Source organism: Cyprinodon tularosa, unplaced genomic scaffold (assembly GCF_016077235.1).
Source record: "Cyprinodon tularosa strain WSP-4 unplaced genomic scaffold, ASM1607723v1 ctg11, whole genome shotgun sequence".
In the NCBI taxonomy this organism is placed as follows: Eukaryota; Metazoa; Chordata; class Actinopteri; order Cyprinodontiformes; family Cyprinodontidae; genus Cyprinodon; species Cyprinodon tularosa.
Window position 1 is genome coordinate 2,916,224 of NW_024037893.1, and position 19,847 is coordinate 2,936,070.

General features: G+C 39.6%; 2 protein-coding genes and 1 non-coding gene across 3 annotated transcripts; all 3 read left to right on the forward strand.

Annotated features, from left to right (window-relative positions):
- The first annotated feature begins 3,477 nt into the window (after positions 1-3,477).
- Positions 3,478-5,482, forward strand: LOC119790485 (red-sensitive opsin-like). Its single transcript, XM_038296031.1, has 6 exons — positions 3,478-3,669; positions 3,940-4,236; positions 4,342-4,510; positions 4,617-4,782; positions 4,876-5,115; positions 5,209-5,482. Exons 1-6 carry the CDS (start codon positions 3,567-3,569, stop codon positions 5,305-5,307), a joined length of 1,074 nt encoding a protein of 357 aa, XP_038151959.1. The 5' UTR covers positions 3,478-3,566; the 3' UTR covers positions 5,308-5,482.
- Positions 5,483-11,192: 5,710 nt separating this feature from the next.
- Positions 11,193-11,346, forward strand: LOC119790785. Its single transcript, XR_005281773.1, has one exon. It is a non-coding gene; the product is annotated as a 5.8S ribosomal RNA (ribosomal RNA).
- Positions 11,347-12,929: 1,583 nt separating this feature from the next.
- Positions 12,930-14,767, forward strand: LOC119790495 (red-sensitive opsin-like). Its single transcript, XM_038296042.1, has 6 exons — positions 12,930-13,080; positions 13,358-13,654; positions 13,760-13,928; positions 14,037-14,202; positions 14,290-14,529; positions 14,623-14,767. Exons 1-6 carry the CDS (start codon positions 12,978-12,980, stop codon positions 14,719-14,721), a joined length of 1,074 nt encoding a protein of 357 aa, XP_038151970.1. The 5' UTR covers positions 12,930-12,977; the 3' UTR covers positions 14,722-14,767.
- The last annotated feature ends 5,080 nt before the right edge of the window (positions 14,768-19,847 follow it).

The following is a 19,847-nucleotide window of genomic DNA, read 5'->3' on the forward strand; positions in this document are numbered from 1 at the left end:
ATTCACATATTTCCTGAGTTCATCCACTTCTTGAAGAGAGGGAAGTCCTTGTGCCACATTGAGCACGAAGAAATATGTGATCCGAGTATGTGCACAAGGTATGGATCCTATAAGGGGGGGGGAAAAAAAACACAAGTCAAAGGATTAAAGTAAACTACTGCAGACAATTTGATTAGCCTGAGCGTGCTCCTGACGTGACCTGTTATTTCGGAGAGATTACTGTCTTACGGAGTGAGCATGCCAACAGTAATTACTTCATGTTAAGTACTTTTGTGGAGCAACCTGAGTTGTCCGTATAATCCGCTTTCGTCAACTGGGGCATGAGATATCTTCACTTCTGTTTTATTAGGTCAAAATGAGACGCTGAGGTTTAATGCTATGCATCGAATAATCTTAAATTTATATAAATTTGAAACCCCTGTACATCTGTTTAAATATATACAAGAAACCTTTAATGTATTCTACCAGTCCTATGACCTTAAAATGTATTACTAAAATTACTAGCTGACACAAGCGGATATTTAATGCAATGGACCCAACCTCAGGAGAAATTTAGAATAGAATAGAACAGAGTAAAATAGACATTTACTTTATCATCTAAGGTGGAATAATAATGTGAAAGCATACAGAGAACTGCAAAAGTTACAGAGATTTAATGAGAAATGATCACTCTTACTTGCAAGCACCATTCTTGGGCTAACCAAACAGAGCTACTGTTTTTCTTTTTTTTCTTTCTTTTTTTTTTTTTTTTTTTACATCTATTTTGCAGATGTAATCTGTAGTCATAAATGGATGGAGACAGAGAATGGGAGGCATGCAATAAACAGGTTGGGAATTGAGCAAACACAGAGAATATAATGTTCCTCAAGACCTATTTTTTTACACATTTCTATCAGCTTTTAATAATAATGGCAAAGCCTATCTCCCTTTTCTATTTTTTTTTTTTTACCGAGATATGGGTGGAAGTTTGTTGATGTCCAAGATTAATGATACCAAAGACTGGATTAAAACACTAATTAATAAATAACAGGTGAATAATAGAAGAAGGTAAATATTAAAAGTTTAAATGATTGATGCTTAGCTCCATAACAACACATTGCTATCCCCAGATCTATTATTTAGATAGCACAGAATAGCTGCTGATTGCTACTTAAAAATTGGTTAAAATGCTGCTAAAGAAGGTCACATCAGTATCTGACTCTGGCTTACTGAATATTAGGTGAAATATTTCCCCCCACTGTTTCACTCAGATCATTTTAACCCTCAGGCAGACAGACAGACAGACAGACAGACAGACATATAAGTGTGTAAAGTGTATGATGTCCTATAGTCAAACTATGGGGTAAGTAACTTTTTATTGCAAAACTGCTGAATTAACGGGGGTGGGGGGCTAAAGCATATTGAGGTGAATGAATTTTGCATTAATGTAGTGCTTGGCTAACTTGACATGAGATAAATTTGATTAATCGGACTGTGGCAGGGGAATAGAATGTAGTAGAAGTTTGTCCTGCAACCCACTCTGTCAGTCTCAGTCGTTGTGTCCTTCAGCAATACCCACAATGCTTGCTGCGGGTGGTCAGAGGGCCTGGTGCCACCTGTGTACAACAGCCTCACTTCTTTCAGTGAGCCCCAGGGCAGCTGGGGCTAAAGTGTAGCTTGCCATCATTAGTGTATAAATGTGTGCTTAAATGCAGTGTAAATCACTTTGGGGTCTCCTTGACTTGAAAAGGCGCTATATAAGCAAAGGCTTATGGGTTATGGCAGAGTCATTTTGTGAGAGATTTATTTACAATTCATACCAGACTGATAAAAAAATCTCTTCCTCAAATCCCTGTCTAAAATGTATATTTAACCTACATGTAACAAACACAATTTGCAAAATTACCTCTATCCATTATCAGTTGTGTGTGACAGATGCTGACCTCATAACCTGGTCTAAAATAACAAATTATCTGCTATTGTTTATTATTGTTTAAGATAATGAGCCAGTTTAAGTAACCGCTCAATGCCACATCTGTCTTTGCTGAAAACAATAATTTTTGTAAAATATCAAACTCGATGAGAGGCAGAGAGAACTATAGACACCTAGCACAGAATTACTCACAGCTACGTCATAGTTTCTACAGTTCCGAACCAACAACTTTAACATACATGAAATATATGTTAAAGTAAAGTAGAAGTAATAAAAAGACAAACTCACAGCCAGCAGTGTCCTGCTCCACTGCAAACTCAACCTGAGTTACTTTTTTAGAGATAGCCGAAGATATCCCTACATCATCCCTATCTGAGCAAAATTACAGTAAAACGATCAGTTACCACTTTACATAACTAAAAGGTGGACCTTAATGCATTTAAAACTCTACAAATAAAAATAGAATAAAAAGTGTTGCAAAAGATTTGAAAGAATAGTTTTCAAAGTAGAAGTTTCCTGGAACGGATCCCATAGGTCAATAATGCAATTATCAGCGTGACCCGAGAGGTAGGCTCAGAGGTTAAAAACATCCACTCATCTGGGGTGAATCTTCTTTCCGGACGGATTAAAGGTGTCTTACTTGTTCCACATGTCAACAGTTACAACTGGCACAGTAAAATATCTAACTGCCTGAAAATATACCAAAGGTTATTCAAGAGAAGGGAAGGAATTTATTAATGAAGATCTGTGTGTATGTATCAAACACAGAGAAACGGAAAAAACATGGAGCTGTTTTCTGTATATGCTGAGCTTAAGCTTTGGTCTGTTTAAATGTAGTGCTTAAGTATGGTTAAAACAGGAAACAGCAAAAATATTGTCACAGGATAAGGATTCGATTATTATCAGTTAATATTAATTACAAATCCTTTGACCAATTATTTGTTGTATATTCAAAGATAGTAATGTTACTGTCTACTGTTGGTTTAATTAAACATTTCGATTCGGCTTAAAAGCAACAAAGTCTTGTCCTCAAAATCTGCTTAAAGATGTCTGTCCTCTCCAGCTAAACTGAGCTTCCACATATTCCTACAAGGAGTGAATATCATACAGATCATTACATTTCTTGCCTGTATCATCATGCAATGTCAAACTCAGTTCATGCAAAACTGTCTGAATGCCAAGCATGTTTCTTTACACCAAACAGAATTGAGATAAGGCATTGTATTTTATAGAATTAAGTTTTGTTTTTTTTAAATCCACACAATTTTGTTTAAATTCGACATAGCTATAATTTTAGGAAGTACCTGTTACCCTTGTTTGGAGATGTCATGCATAAAGCATTGATAAATGTATTGCATTGATAAATGGTGAAAGATCTGAAAGTTGATCTACATATTAAGTGAGAGTACGGAAATCCACTCAGTGTCTTAACCCCATTACGTCTGGTGCTGGTCAAAAAATGTGTTTTACGTTGTCTGGGAAGATCTCAGCCAAATGGCACACTGTTGCTGTAATATGATTATAAAGTAATCCTCTAAGAGGTCACTGAGGCATCAGTATAAAAGCTGAAGTCTGATGTGTACCGCCAAACGACTCAGGAGGTTACAAGCAAGACGAACGTCCAATAGCCAAGAGACCTTCTTCACAGATCAGGATGGCAGAGGAATGGGGAAAACAAGTGTTCGCTGCCAGGCGATACAACGAAGAGACAACGAGGGGCTCTGCCTTTACATACACAAACAGCAATCAAACCAGAGGTATACTTTCTTTTTCTTTTTATTATGACTTTGTATCTGAACTTTTTCAGTGTTCTGATATTTTTGTTTGTAGGTAACTATTTTACTAAATAAACTATTTAGTTTAGATACTGAAAAGATTCAAATCAAAAATAAATCAGTGTGAAGTCTAATGAAATTTAGTTTGTCAATGAAATGTAATACAGTTTGAATCATTGTGCACCATGGGTTAATTTGGTCATTTTTTTTTCTTTTAAAGTGTACATTTATAAGATAAACCTTTGCTTCCAGATCCTTTTGAGGGACCAAACTACCATATCGCTCCTCGGTGGGTTTACAACGTCGCTACAGTATGGATGTTTTTTGTGGTCGTTCTATCAGTCTTCACCAACGGCCTCGTCTTGGTGGCCACTGCAAAGTTCAAGAAACTTCGTCATCCCCTTAATTGGATCCTTGTCAACCTTGCTATTGCTGATCTTGGAGAAACGGTCTTTGCCAGCACCATCAGCGTGTGTAATCAGTTTTTTGGATATTTCATTCTGGGACACCCAATGTGTGTCTTTGAAGGCTATATCGTCTCAACTTGTGGTAAGTCTCCAGATTGCTTATGCATGACTTAGGCCTCCAAATTAATTTAAATCTAACTTATAGAAGAATCTTGTTTTTACAATGTGAATCTTTTACTCTCCAAAGGTATTGCTGCTCTTTGGTCCCTGACTATCATCTCTTGGGAGAGATGGATAGTTGTGTGCAAACCTTTTGGAAACGTCAAGTTTGATGCCAAATGGGCCACAGGTGGAATTGTGTTCTCCTGGGTCTGGTCTGCAGTGTGGTGTGCTCCTCCCGTCTTTGGATGGAGCAGGTAGGTTCTCCAGGTTCTGTGGGCCTTATATCTCAGGGTAAATCTTAAATATTCACTGGAGCATAATTGTATTTTCAAACAACAAATCCTGAAATATTGTCATCAGGTATTGGCCCCATGGACTGAAGACATCCTGTGGACCTGATGTGTTCAGTGGAAGTGAAGACCCTGGAGTTCAGTCCTACATGATTGTTCTCATGATTACATGCTGCATCATTCCTCTCGCTGTCATCATCTTATGCTACCTGGCTGTGTGGTTGGCCATTCGTGCTGTAAGTTAAGCTTACAGTTTTTGTAACCTTCATTTTATCATATCATTAATGAAAGTTTGGTTGAATCTGATTTTGCTGGTTTGTTGGCTACAGGTTGCTATGCAGCAGAAGGAATCTGAGTCAACCCAGAAGGCTGAGAGGGAAGTATCCAGGATGGTCGTTGTGATGATCCTGGCGTACTGTGTCTGCTGGGGACCTTACACCTTTTTCGCCTGCTTTGCTGCAGCCAACCCTGGTTATTCTTTCCATCCTTTGGCTGCTGCAATGCCTGCATACTTTGCCAAGAGTGCCACCATCTACAACCCAGTTATCTATGTCTTCATGAACCGTCAGGTGGGGAAAATCATGTTACATTTATCTATTATAGGACAACATATTTTATACATATTTAACCTTAGTTCGGTTCTTTTTTTTTTTTTTTTGCAGTTCCGCACATGCATCATGCAGCTCTTTGGAAAACAGGTGGATGATGGTTCTGAAGTGTCCACATCAAAGACAGAAGTTTCTTCAGTTGCTCCTGCATAAACCCTCATATTCTCTGGTTAAACAAATACTCTGACTTGTACAGAACCCATTTATTGCTTGTTTTCATAGCTTTATGGCAAAAACGAAAAAAAAAAATGAAAAAAAGTGAGTGTATCTTGTATGAATGTGTGAATGGTCTTTTTTGAAATTAATATAAATAAAAGCATTATATAAATTTTTTCTTTGTGTGAATTAATTTCTGTAGTTACATATATTACATTCGACAGAGAATTTCGACTAGTGAATTTGAAAATTTTATTTACTAAAGCAACAAGATTCTGGAAGTGGAGAACTGCAGGAAGTCAGCTGAACTTTCTGGTTGGTCTAAAAAAGCAGACTGATTGGGAAGGAGTTGGTTGATGATGATTACTGACTGATTGATTTACTTGTGTCAGAGATGAAGGGGAGTTAGCATAGATCTGTGGGGACTTAATTTAATTAGGCTTTGCAGACGTTACCCCAGAGGTCATGGAGAATGTGAGTGAGATCTGAGAGCCTTAGTATTTGCAAGAGACATCGTACTGGAGAGCAGGCAGGCAGCTGATGAAGACTGAGACCTGCTGCTCACAGGTAAGACCTTTTCCATAAAGATCGGAGATGAACTGAGGTTCACAGATTGTCAGAAACAATAACAGAGTCCACATTTAAAGAGATTCCCAAGAAGAGAAATTTCAACAAGAAGGATCATCCCTGTTTAGATATTTGGCTGGAATGCCATCAGGGGTAATCATCCGGCCAAGAGAGATGAGACAGATCCTTCCCCTCCTTATATACACACAAGTTATCTTGATTGAGAAATGTTCTCAGGTGTGCAACGGCACAGGTTGGCCCTGGCACCAGCAAAGATCCTCTCTGTGACAGGAAGCTTACTCACACTAGAAAAAAGCAAAACCTCAGATACCTTAACAGTTACTGAACTAAAATGCAAAGGAAAAATATTACACTATACAATTAACGCAAACCAAATAAAAATCTATCAAGAGAAGTTGTAAATCTCTACCTAGAAAAAATGATAAGGTTGGGGTTTAATTTGTAATCAGATAATGCTTAAATGTGTTGTGCAATAACCATATATTAAATGCCCACCCTAGTAGGGGTTGTAAATATGTTATTTGATCATAAGATATTTGGGCTATCATTTATTTTTCTGTGAACACACCTAATTGTCTGTATATTAGGACAAGAAATAAAAGTGGGGATCAAGGTCATATTGATGTCAAACGGAAACATTTTCACATATATCTCATAAATGTCAGGATTCTGTGCTCGGTGCTCTGCTCACTCTCTTCCACAGGTGGTTGTTGTTGACAGGTGGGCCTGGCCCCGCAACTGCGGCTCATTCAGGCTGCTCTTCTGAGCTTAAGAGGAGAATTCTGCCAGCTGAAGGACGCCAGAGTGTTATACCGTCATGTTCGTAGTGCTCTGGATTACTCACCCTTCAGTCTCCATGCTCTCAGGACTGATTCTTGAATCCCTGATGCTCAGATTCTGCTCTGGTGTTCCCCTCAAGCCCCCTCGATGGTACCGAGCCGGACAAGAGAACCCTCCCTTCCTGGATTCATGCTGGTTCCCTCAGCTGCTCCTCGAACCTGCCTCTGCTGTGGCGCTGCTCGGGCTTCTGCCCATGTTCCATCTGCTAGCCAACCTGTCACTCATCCATCTCCATCCATCGGAAGCCAGTGAGTCGCAGACAGATAATCCAAACCTGGTGTGCTCCTCACTTGGACTTTCCTTTCCCCACCAGCAGCTCATGTAGTGAGCATTTCCTGTCAGTTAAAAGCCTAAATAGACATATTTAACTGCTCCTTTTCCTCCGACTGTGTCTGCATTTGGGCCAATTACCTTAAAACCATGACAATAAATGCACCACAAATTCCTTTCACGATATAAAAGTTCGTTAAGAAAAATTATTCAACTACAAGTCAAACAAATTTCAGTTTAAAAATGCTCTACACTTAACCAAAGCTCATCTACAATGTACACGAAGGAAATAATTAATAAATAGGTTAAAAACCTTAAAGGGGTCATAGAATGCAAAGCAGAGTTTACATTGTCATAGGTGAATCACGATAGTTAGGTGGGTGAAATGGATGTAACATGGGTGTAATGGATGTAAAACCTGTGTGTGATTACCGGATCCTGAGCCATACTGTTTCTGGACTTGTGAGCCTGTCTGTTCCTGTTCTGATCTGTTTGCCTGACCTGTCTTTGGACTACGGCCAGATTTCTGCCTGTCTGTTAACTGAACCTGGAACAGTTCCCCAACTCTATTCAGGATTTCCCTTCGGCACCTCTTCAGACCTCTGATTTCCTGACTACTGAGCATGTCTTCGACACCGGATTTTGTCTTCGCCCTCTGGATTATCCTGCCTTCCTTTGTCTGCTCAGTTCTGATCTCCTTCCTGTCCTCCGACCTCCGAGACACCAGCCAGACTTTCTAGGTGGCGTCTGCCAGTTCTTGCTGGCAGCCTACTGGCTGGAACCACATTCATCCTCTGGGTCCGGACTGTACTGTAAGACCAGGTCAGTGATTCACACATTTATTGTCATTCTCCGCCAGACAGAGGTGGTAATAAATCTGTGGTCTCCTCCTGCAGAGGTTCCTGCCTTAGTTGCTGATGCTGTTCACATCAGTTCCATCTTTAATACATGTATTGTTAAATCTAACTGTCTTTACCCCTTTAATACTTGGTCCTTTTGTTCTGAGCCTGACACAAAATAAGAGAAACATGTGAGGAAACTAATACATTTTACCATTATACTAGTGTTTAAACCATTAGTGAAATAAAGCTTATTTCAGCTTTATATGTGTCAGTATGTGTCATCATGGGGTACCATGCTAAAGCTTGTCTTACACAACACTGTCTTACACAACACTGAACATATTTAATCGAAAAAATACAAAAATCAACAAAAAACAAAATTATTTAGCTGGAAATTCCAGGTCCAAAGCTAGAACGGGTCAGGATCAGGTAATAAGTAAACACTAAGACATGGTAGAAGACTCTCACCAAGGGCTTGAATAATCTGGCGCTTTTTACTGGAGAAGGCAGGATAAATAGAGGCTAGGGCAAGTAAAAACAGAGGAGCAGTAATCAGAAACTGGGCGAAGCTAGGCAGGTGAATGAAATGAGTAATCAAGCCAGTCATCAGTGCCAAGATCATGACATGACAAGAGTCAAGATGGATATGCTATAGCCTCGAAAATGAACTATATGTATCCATCTGGCTTATGCCAGGTCTGACAGTTTGACGGCAGGTGTTAACCTAAAGGGAGACTGACTTTGGAACCATGGGCGTAGGTTTGCATAGGGACCATAGGGACATCTCCCTACCAAAGTTTTGAACCGACCTAATTGTCCCTACCAATAATTGGATGTGAGCAACATGTTTATAATTTACAGCAGTAGTTGTTCCAGCAGTGGCTTCTTTTCCTCTCGCAGCTCCTCTGCCTGCTCTCTCCTGTCCCTTTCACCTATATATATATATATATATATATATATATATATATATATATATATTGTATTTTTACAATTTTGGTATAATTACTGATCTAAGTGGATTGCTCTGTAGGGGAAAGGGACATTTTACATTTATATAATGTTTTATAGTCTCCATTCTCCAGTTAATGATGAATCACTCACTAAATTAGTTGATGATTATTGAAATAATCAATTAATGCGATTAATTTTTTCAGCCCTAGATAAAATACATGAAATGGGCTATACAGAGTAACTACAGCCCAGATGTTCAACTTTTATAGTGAAGTTAATATTTTAATGAATGTATTATTTTGCTTGATACAGAGAGAGAATAGTAGGTACAAATATTAGAGTGGGATTTAACTCTGCACAATTGTATATCTTCAAAAGAAAATACTGTATTTACCTTCTCTATTAGTCATGCAAATGAAACCATTTACAATGTGGAAAACAGTCCTAATTCCACATTCATCAGAGCCGGTGATACTTCAAACAAGCATCTAATGAGTGTAGAGCTTATAACATTTTTATAAATGTAGCAAAATGATGCTTTTCTCTTTTTACAATGAATTCGTCTTATCAGTACGGATGCTCACATTGAGCATAAAAAAGGGCATGCACATTGCAGCACCAATGACAGCCGACCAATAGTGTCCCTACCAAAGTTCAAATCAAACCTACGCCCTTGTTTGGAACCAAGAGAACAGAAATACTTTATACTGAAACAGGGGACCACAGGGGACCACAGTCAAACAGAATGCTTATTGGGATTTCATGGAATCTGAACACGTGCTTGACCAGAAATTTAGCAGTTTGTAAGGCAGAGGGAAGTTTTCTGATGAAGATGAATAAGATGACAGGCTTTAGGGATATTATTGATAATTGTGAGAATGGTGCTCATACCCTGTGACTCAGGTAATCTGGTGATCAGGCTGTAATGTAGTCTTGGATTTCTTTCTAAAGGCTAGGCCACCAGAACTTGCTTTGATACAGGGCAATTGTCCGAATGGAACCCCGATAGCAGGAAAGACTGGATGCATGGAACCAGTATATAACTCGAGAGGGAGCAAAGGACAGTATGTAGAATGTATAGTGAGGAGGGGGGTCAAGAAGAAGATGGACTGATAAGGTCAGTAGCTCTGGATTAATTTGTGTACTGTGCCTTGCGAAAGTATTCGCCCCCCTTGAACTTTTCAACTTTCTGCCACATTTCCGGGTTCAAACATATAGATATAAAATTGTAACAATTTGTGAAAAATCAAAAAGTGGGACTCAATTGGGAATTGGAACAAAATTTAAGGGATATTTTAAACTTTCAAAAATAATAAAAAACTGAAAAATTGGGTGTGTAAAGTTATTCAAACCCCTTGAGTTAATGCTTTGTAGCATTGCTGCAATAACAGCTGCTAGTTGCTTTGGGTATGTCAGTTTTGCACATCATGAGAAATTTTTGCCTATACTTATTGGAAAACAGCTCAAGCTTAGTGAGGTTGGATAGAGAGCGCTTGTGAAAAGTAGTTTTCAGTTTTTTCCACAGATTCTCAATTAAATTCAGGTCTTGACTTTGACTTGGCTATTCTAACACCAGGATATGTTTATCTGTTAACCTTTTCATTGCAGATTTTGCTTCATGTTTTGGATCATTGTCTTTTTGGAAGAAAAATCTCCATCCCAGTCCCAGGTGTTTAGCAGACTACAACTGGTTTTCTTCCAGAATGGTCCTGGATCTGGCTCCGTCCATCTTCCCATCACTTTCAACCATCTTCCCTCTCCCTACTGAAGAAAAGCAGGTCCGCCAACATGGACCTGCTTTTCTTCTTTTGTTTTGATTTCCAGTATTTGCACTCTTAAAGGTACATAGTCATGTTATTTGACATCTCTTTAACTCAATTTTCCATACTTTTTTTTCCTAATTTTTGATAAATTACACCATCCTGCTGGTGTATTATTTGTTACTTTGTCTTTTGGCTTTTGTTTTTAGTTGGTCGACGAGTTGAAGCCTCGGAGACTAGCAAATGTGGGACTGGTGTTAGCAATGCCTCTTCTGACTGGATTAGTATTACCTAGGACCTTATCTTATTTGTAATAATTACCTTGAATGTCTGTATGTTTATATTTTGAATACATAACATCCTTGTCAATAATTTGTAAGTAAAAATTCCCCTCTCCCTGTCCAACTAGATTGGGTTGGTCTTTGACCATGCAGAGCTGTCAATTTTCTTTTTTGGGATATATTTAGTAGCTGTTACTTCAGCGCACTATTGCCCCATTTAAACTACCCTTTTACAACCGTGCCAAAAGTGGTCCAAGCATGGTAACGAGATAACTGTTGAGTCTAAATGACATGCAAACTGAACCAGGCCGTGTCTCCGAACTTGTCCTCACTCACCCATAAAACCTGACAACTCTTAGCGGTGGATCACTCGGCTCGTGCGTCGATGAAGAAAGCAGCTAGCTGCGAGAACTAATGTGAATTGCAGGACACATTGATCATCGACACTTCGAACACACATTGAGGCCCCGGGTCCCTCCCGGGGCCACGCCTGTCTGAGGGTCGTTTTGCAATCAATCTGAAAGGGAGAGCTCCGGCCCTCCTTCTCCACGGCTGGGGCTGTCGCAGGCAGCCTGGACCGCCTTCGTCCCCCTAAGCGCAGACGAGACCGGGACGCCCGGCGCGACACGCGAGTACCCGGCTCCTAGTGCCCGTCGCTTCCGCCGTCCGCCGTCCTCCCTTTACTCAGCGCTCCCTCCTTCCTCCCCGACCGGTCAAACGGCCGGGGGGGTGGGGAGCCGTTCTCCGTCCAGGAGGCCCTCTCCCCGCATGTGCAGGGCGCGGTGCCGGTGGGCTCTGTCTCTCCGTGCTGCCCGCACCCCCGGCGTGCTGGGGGGGTGGTGTCTTTCCCCCGGTGGAGGCGGGCCGTCCTAGCGGGGGAGCGCCGGGGTCCGAAGGGGGAGGACGAAGGCGACGGCGGCGTGGTCCGGGACCGGCCTCTGCCGTCGCCAGGTCGGGTAACCCGGTCACCTTTCTCCGAGCTCGCCGTGAGCCTCCATGGAAGCTGCCCACCCCTACGAAGCCACGCACCTGGCCCACCCAGGCTTTTGCAGGCGGGCTCAGGGGTTGTGCTTTGTGGGTAAATGACCTCAAACGCTGGGGGAAATGTGCCTATCTAACCCTAACCCTAGGGCTTTTGCAGGCGGGCTCAGGGGGTGTGCTTTGTGGGTAAATAATCCCCGACCCTGGAGGAAATGTGCCTATCTAACCCTAACCCTAACCCTGGATGTCAAGGGGGGGGCTTCCCCTGCATGCAATCCGAGGAGGAGGCCTCTCAGGCGGGCAGAGCATGAGTGGCAGAGGCCCCCCTGGAATCAGCTTCCAGGAAGGGATAGGGAGCTGGGGCTCCCCATGGAACCAGTATTCCACAAGCTCCAGGGAGCTAGGGCTTTCGCAGGCGGGCTCAGGGGGTGTGCTTTGTGGATGAATAAACCGTGACCCTGGAGGAAATGCGCCTTTTTAACACAGAATCAGATTCCTGGAGGTCAAGGGGGCTTCCCCAGCAGCCTGCCCGAGGAGGAGGCCTCTCAGGCGGGCAGAGCATGAGTGGGAGAGACCCCCTGGAACCAGCTTCCAGGAACGGATAGGGAGGTAGGGCTTTTGCAGGCGGGCTCAGGGGGTGTGCTTTGTGGATGAATAACCTTGTCCTCAGTGAACATTTGTAGTTTCATAGACAGGACCACAGAGGTGCATATTCCAACTGTCTCGTGGAGAGGAAGGATCTACTGTTCTTTACCTGCTGCTGCTGATCAGTTAAAGCTGTTTATCCAATGATAATTGGAGGCTGGCACTGAAAGCTGGGTAAGCTTTTAATGGAAAATGTCCAAGCTGATAGCATGAAACTCTGAGCTGAATTCCACCCTAAGAATGCCGTTATATAGTTTTGAAAAGGTGAGATGGTGCAGGGGAAATTGTAGTCCCAAATTCACAGCATCATCATTTGAATTGTTTTCCCAGGCAGGGGTTTCCACTCAGGGTGGGGGGATGGGCTCCTGAAGATGGTTTAGAAGTAATCCAATCAAAGTTTAGAGATGCGTGGGTATAAAAGCTGGAGTCGGAGGTAAAGCTCCACCAAACCCTTAAGCTTATGAATGAGAAGAAGATCCAAAACCTGAGACCCTCTTTCCAAGACCTTAATGGCAGAAGAATGGTGGAAACAGCCTTTTGCTTCTGGGCAGAACAATGACGACACAACAAGGGACTCTGTATTCACATACACAAACAGCAATCATACAAAAGGTATGCTCTCATTTTCAATTATTTCATGTTTAGATCTGTTGTTGTAAGAAAATAATTGATTCTGTTAACATCTTACATAGATGAACCTAACGAGTTCAAACTAATTACATTAGTTTTATGTTTCCTTTCTAAAACCAGACATCTGATTGTATTTACATACAACACATTTGTACCACTTGTAATAATATTTGTTAAATTTCATTTTTAAAATCAGTACTTCAGATTTGGAATTTTTTGCAACCGGATAAAATTCGTACACATAAACCTTTGCTTCCAGATCCTTTTGAGGGACCAAACTACCATATCGCTCCTCGGTGGGTTTACAACGTTGCTACAGTATGGATGTTTTTTGTGGTCGTTCTATCAGTCTTCACCAACGGCCTTGTCTTGGTGGCCACCGCAAAGTTCAAGAAACTCCGTCATCCCCTTAACTGGATTCTTGTCAACCTTGCTATTGCTGATCTTGGAGAGACAGTCTTTGCCAGCACCATCAGCGTGTGTAATCAGTTTTTTGGATATTTCATTCTGGGACACCCAATGTGTGTCTTTGAAGGCTATATCGTCTCAACTTGTGGTAAGTCTTCAGATTGTTTTTGCATGATGAAGACCTGTAAATTAATTTACATCTAACTAAAAGAATATTCTTGTTTTCACAACTTGAACATTTTACTCTCCAAAGGTATTGCTGCTCTTTGGTCCCTGACTATCATCTCTTGGGAGAGATGGATAGTTGTGTGCAAACCATTTGGAAACATCAAGTTTGATGCCAAATGGGCCATAGGTGGAATTTTGTTCTCCTGGGTCTGGCCTGCAGTGTGGTGTGCTCCTCCCATCTTTGGGTGGAGCAGGTATGTTCTGTGGTTATGTGGTCTTTATATCTCAAAGGAAATATTCAATAATCATTAGGGGAATATTTTATTTTATAACATAAGCAAATCCTGAAATATTTTCATCAGGTATTGGCCCCATGGACTGAAGACATCCTGTGGACCTGATGTGTTCAGTGGAAGTGAAGACCCTGGTGTTCAGTCCTATATGATTGTTCTCATGATTACATGCTGCATCATTCCTCTGGCCATCATCATCTTTTGCTACCTGGCCGTGTGGTTAGCCGTTCATGCTGTAAGTTTAGCTTACAGTTTTCTGTAAACTTAGTTTTATCATGTTATTAATTAGTTAAATCAAATCCTGTTGTTTTGTTGGCTACAGGTTGCTGTACAGCAAAAGGATTGTGAGTCAACCCAAAATGCTGAGAAGGAAGTATCCAGGATGGTCATCGTCATGATTCTAGCTTACTGTCTCTGCTGGGGTCCTTATGCATTTTTTGCCTGCTTTGCTGCAGCCAACCCTGGTTATGCCTTCCATCCTTTAGTTGCTGCAATACCTGCATACTTTGCCAAGAGTGCCACCATCTACAACCCAGTTATCTATGTCTTCATGAACCGACAGGTTGGAACAACAGTCATGTTGTTAAATTTTTTATTTTTTATATCAAATAGGTTTTTTATATGTTTATTCTTCATACTGTTACTTTATTTGCAGTTTCGCAGATGCATCATGAAGCTTTTTGGTGAAGAGATGGATGATGATCCTGATGTATCCATGTCAAAGACGGAGGTCTCCTCTGTGGCTCCTGAATAAAACGTTCTATTCCAGGTTTAGGGCAAAAACTGTTATCTGTACAGGAACTATTGTGTTTTATTATAATTGTAAAGTTTTATGTAAAAAAAACAAACAAACAAACTGAAAAAACATGGTTGTCATGTGTTTACTGTTGCTTGTCATATTTTCATTTTATTGTAACTTAGGGCAGATCGGTGGCGCAGATTATAGAACTGTTGTCCATAGCAGCAAGAAGGTCCTGGGTTCTGGGAGCTCCCCCTTCCTCCCACAGTCCAAAAACATGACTTGTAGGTTTTCACCCATAGATTGGAATTAGGCAACAGCCACACCATAATCTGTGGGTGTTATTTTTTAGGAGAGTCTGTCTGTCTCTCTGTCTGTCTGTGAACAGGATAACTTGAAAAGTTATGGACAGATCTTAATGAGATTTTTACTGGAGGTGTCTTTAATGCCAGGTAACTACCCATTCAATTTTTGTGATAATCCAGATCATAAACTGGATACAGGAATTTCTAAAAGATTATTGACATTGTGAGATATTGATATTTGTTGGAACAATCAGTTCCATCCTAAACCAGAGAGTGGCAGCAGTGACTATTGACAGCCTCAACATTGGTCTCAAAAAGTCCAGCAGTATTTTATGGAAGACAAAAAACATTTGGCTTGTCAACAATTGTAAACTTTTGAACAGATTTTAAGGTAATCCTTACCAGAGCTGTGCCTCATGCCAAAGAACAATTATTTAAAATATGATAATGATCCAGATCATGTTCCAGTGCAAGTCACAATATTGGATGAAATTTGCTGCTTAGCCGAGGTCTGCACACTCTGAATTCTTTATTTCATATTTTCTGAGGCCAAGGTGAAGCAAATAGAGCACTTTCTTAGGTAGAAAAGGTCCCTCCAAGATTTTAAATGCATCACAATATTAGGAGTTAAGTGAAATTAAATTCTTAAAAAAAAAAAAAATGGCTGCTGAAGTGCTTTGTGTGGGTTAGATATGACATATTTTTTTCAAACTAGAACATTTTCAGTTTATTTACACATTTTTAGGTTTTGGTTTTATATTCTTAAAAGAAATAAGAAAGAAATAAAAGAAAAAAATACTGTTATTGTTTTTTTTTTTCAAAGTGACCATTGGCTTTTTAACTTCTGAACATTAATTTCTGAATTCTAGCTAAAGTACTTCCCCAATAGGTTGGAGTGGGAGTCAGCTTATCTGATATATTCACTTATTGGATTAAGCTCCTCATGTTGATATGAAGCATCTAAACCTCATACAACAAACAAATGGAGTAGACCAACCAGAGTATGCTTCCTCTTTTAACTGTCTTCATCTTAAGAATGACAGACATCACAGAATGCTTTCTTTTTGTCCACAAGGGAAATTCCTTTGATAGTGTGAAATGGTAACGTTGGGTGCCTAATATCTACTGTTTGTCTAATTTGTTAGTAGCCTGGTTCCAGGTATTTGTTGTAACATTCTACATTAGAAAGATGCTGTGGCTTTATGTGTTTGTATATTGCTCATTTAGGGTCCTTTTTACTACGGTATAGGGTTTGGTGCTTTAATTAGGCTCTAAACAAGACGCTCCCAACTTTTTTCTCTCTCTTTTTTTTTTTGCTGCTTTGGTAAAACTGCTAAGTTGCCATGGGACTCGCACTGAATCATACCTGCGCTGGACATTTTTCTAGATGTATTCAGATGACTACAACCAAAACAACCCAGGTTAAAGGTTTAGCTGTATTCAATAAGAGCTTTCTTATCACTATAATAATCGGTCAAAGAAAATTATGTTGATTATAATATTTGATCAACTCATGTCAAATTTAAAGTATTCTATGGTTACTTCTCTTTTCAAAACTGCATAATTACCAAAACAAACTACTTAATCACATTTATGCAAAATGTAAGCAGGTTGAAACTAAAGATTTATACTTGGAGTAATAAATAGTAATACGAGCTGGCAATGGGATGTATTGATCAAACATGATTTTGAAATCTTAAAACTTTATTTTTCTTCAGAGTGAAGTGTGTCATGCACAAACACTTACGCTTACACCTACTTACTTAACATAACTTGTCAAAATGTTAATTTAGTTTCCCTTATAAAATCATTAAGTTACTCTCTCATAATGAAGATTAGCAGCAACTAAACTGGAATTTGTGATAATTAAAACAACAACAGGATCATGAGTGTTATCACCTTTACTGTAACTCCAATCATTGTAGTTACCTTTGTAAGGCTCATTAGATAAAACTATGAATTTGGTTTGAAGTACATTAAATGTGCAAAGCAACTGTTGGTACACAGTGATTTAGTAAAAAGGGAAAAACGTTTCTTAAATTCACTCATCAGGAAGTTCTATGAGGTCACAAAGGAGGAGCTGTTTTGACAATCTGACTTGAGAATCGCTTAAGCTTATTGACGGGATGATATGATAACCACTTCTCTACCTAAAAACCAGAGTCACCATTTAATAGTATATCCCATTCAGCAGTGTTGCCTCATTCTTGCCCATAGCTTGCACCTTCATTTGGGTCCTCATTTGATTCTTGTTTGGCATTGGGTTCAATTATTTGCTTTTTGTCTTCATTTACAGTACTGGGGTGCGTTTCACAAAGCAGGATTAATAAAAACTAAGTTTTTATTAATTCAATGAAATCTGGGGAAACAGAGTTTTCAAATTCACGTAGAGAGGTTACTCACCCTGTGTCTGTTACTATAGCACTCCCTAACCTGGTCCGAGGGAGGGTTTCTTTAATAAACTCAGAGTGTCCTTTGCCTCCATCCTTCTTAAATCCAATGTTTGATTTTCTGACACAGTCAGGAGGGTTCTGTCATTGTTCTGTACGAACACTAAATAAATCAGTCACTAGCTCCGGATTAAACATAAGGTGTTAAAAACACAAACATGCTATATCCTTTGGATAAGGATCAACGAAGGACCGGCATTAATTCACAGAAAATCAAATATTCATCAGGAGGAGGTTCAAAGACCACATACAGATCTCCTTTCTTATTCAAAAAGTTATTGTTTGAGCGCTACCGTTTCACCTCACAATCCATCACATACATCCGTGACCTTATCTGTCATATTTACAGCCTTAGATACTTGGGGAAACAGTTGGGGAAACAGGAGGGTAACATTAAAATAAACAGCTCCATATAAATTGGACAGAGTGATGCTCTTCTTTTTTACTGTGCATCTACGTTTCTCACTTTCAATCGGTGTTAGAAGTTGAAGGACTCAGGCCATAGCACATTTCCAAGTCGAGGGACTCCTCAGTCATTTACCCATTTGTGCACAAATTCACACACTTGATAGGGCAACCAAATTGTATCCACGAATCACACTGAGAAAAATATTAATGTCAACATCTATTACTTAGAATACATGGTAAAAATACATTTCTGTTTTCCTCAGTGTGGCAATACGATTGTGTATAGTGAACAGTGGCCAATCTCAGACGGGTTGCTTTGTCCGGTGGGTAACGTCTTCAAAAGGGCAAACGTTGATAGGAGCTCACAGAAACAGGTCCAGACGAGGAGAGCAGGGAGAGCAGAGAAGAGCCCTCAAGAACAAGCCCTCATGTGTAGAATATATTGGTGTCCTGCTCTATTTGTGCATTTAACATGTTAAACATTCGCAGGAGGAGTAGTTTATGAGCATTTGTATGAATTAAGCCTGCTCGTAGGCATATATATTGCATGTGTGGACTTTTGGCAGAATACTGAGACCATAAAAAGCCGCTTGTATTGCCACCTTTAGGATTTAATGCACATAAAAAGTAAAGGCACCATTAGGGCGCACAGTTTTGTTTTACCTAAGATAAAACTAGAGACCTAAATCCATGGTTTTAAAGTTTTAAATGTATTGTTAGTTTATTTGTATATGGATTTACATTTTTCAGTGTTTTGATTTTTGTTTTATTTCATTTGGCATATTATAAAGGAACCCTTTAATGATATAAAACCTACATTATTGCACTTTGTCTAAAAAAAAGGAAAAAAGATATGTTTTCTCACACCCCTCAACTATATTTAAAAAAAAAGTCATTATTTTATCAATAAAAATTCATTATTATCAAAAAAGAGTCATTATTTCATTGTTCATTACAATTCAACATAGTCATTTATACCATTTTGTAAATATCTCGCTCATTTATTCATGTTATGCTCCTCCTGCAGTTACACTGGTAACCCCTAGGGGGCGCGCCCTTCACATTGGGAATTTCTGGACTGGCAGTTTTTAAACCTTGAGCCCTTCTTTAGAGAAAAAACAACTTTGCAGAAATTTAACCCATCTCAATACAATGAGAAAAAATGTTAGTCAGTTTATTAAATAGAATTCTGAGTGCGATCTAACGGAGCAATAGTTGTCTTTCATGCAGAACTCCCAACTAGAGAAATGAACAGATTTACAAATCACATAAATTCTCATCTTTGGAAAAGAGGGAAAGTTCAATTGATGTATTATAAAGTAATTCATCATGCTTAATTTACACCCTAGGGGAAAATTTCTATTCAAGCTAAAAGACAACCAATGTTGGGATTATTGTTCAACAAATGCCGTTGGCAATTTTCTCCATTTGCTGGGGCAATTTCTTCTTTCTAAGGAGCTTAAGCTCTGCACTCTGAGGCTGTTAAGATAATACCTCAAAATCGCATTAATTGTTAATCTATCCATCAATATCCATTGTATAACATTAGCAGATGTTCCAGCTGCCAGCAGCAGCTGTAAAAAAGTACAGTCTGTTGCTGAAAGAGACTGTTTTTTATCCTTCAGAGACAATTAAGACAAATTTCACTCGAAGGACAAGGATGTAATCTTGTCAGGTTTTGCTGGAGCAAAACCTGACAAGATTACATCCTAATCCAACTTTTAGCCTCATCAGTATTTCGTTACATCTCTCTTTTGCATTTTCATTAGTAAACTCTGATATTTTTTCTACATGGAAATACAATATGCTCTTGGATTAGATCATTTGACTAATCTTTATATCCTGTAAAGGTTCTGCACTGCTTAAAGCATTTATATATCTATTTTGTACCTTCTGCTGATAGGTGATACATTTACACAAATATTTGCATATTTTTGATACCATGACAGTATTCATAGAAATAGAGAAGCAAAAGAAA

Bases quoted from the DNA above. Each gene is read 5' to 3' on its own strand.
- LOC119790485 (XM_038296031.1), top strand. From the start codon at position 3,567: ATGGCAGAGGAATGGGGAAAACAAGTGTTCGCTGCCAGGCGATACAAC. The intron at 4,511-4,616 runs GTAGGTTCTCCA...TATTGTCATCAG, and splicing joins CCCGTCTTTGGATGGAGCAG to GTATTGGCCCCATGGACTGA. The intron at 4,783-4,875 runs GTAAGTTAAGCT...TGTTGGCTACAG, and splicing joins TGTGGTTGGCCATTCGTGCT to GTTGCTATGCAGCAGAAGGA.
- LOC119790495 (XM_038296042.1), top strand. From the start codon at position 12,978: ATGGCAGAAGAATGGTGGAAACAGCCTTTTGCTTCTGGGCAGAACAAT. The intron at 13,655-13,759 runs GTAAGTCTTCAG...TACTCTCCAAAG, and splicing joins CTATATCGTCTCAACTTGTG to GTATTGCTGCTCTTTGGTCC. The intron at 14,530-14,622 runs GTTGGAACAACA...CTTTATTTGCAG, and splicing joins ATGTCTTCATGAACCGACAG to TTTCGCAGATGCATCATGAA.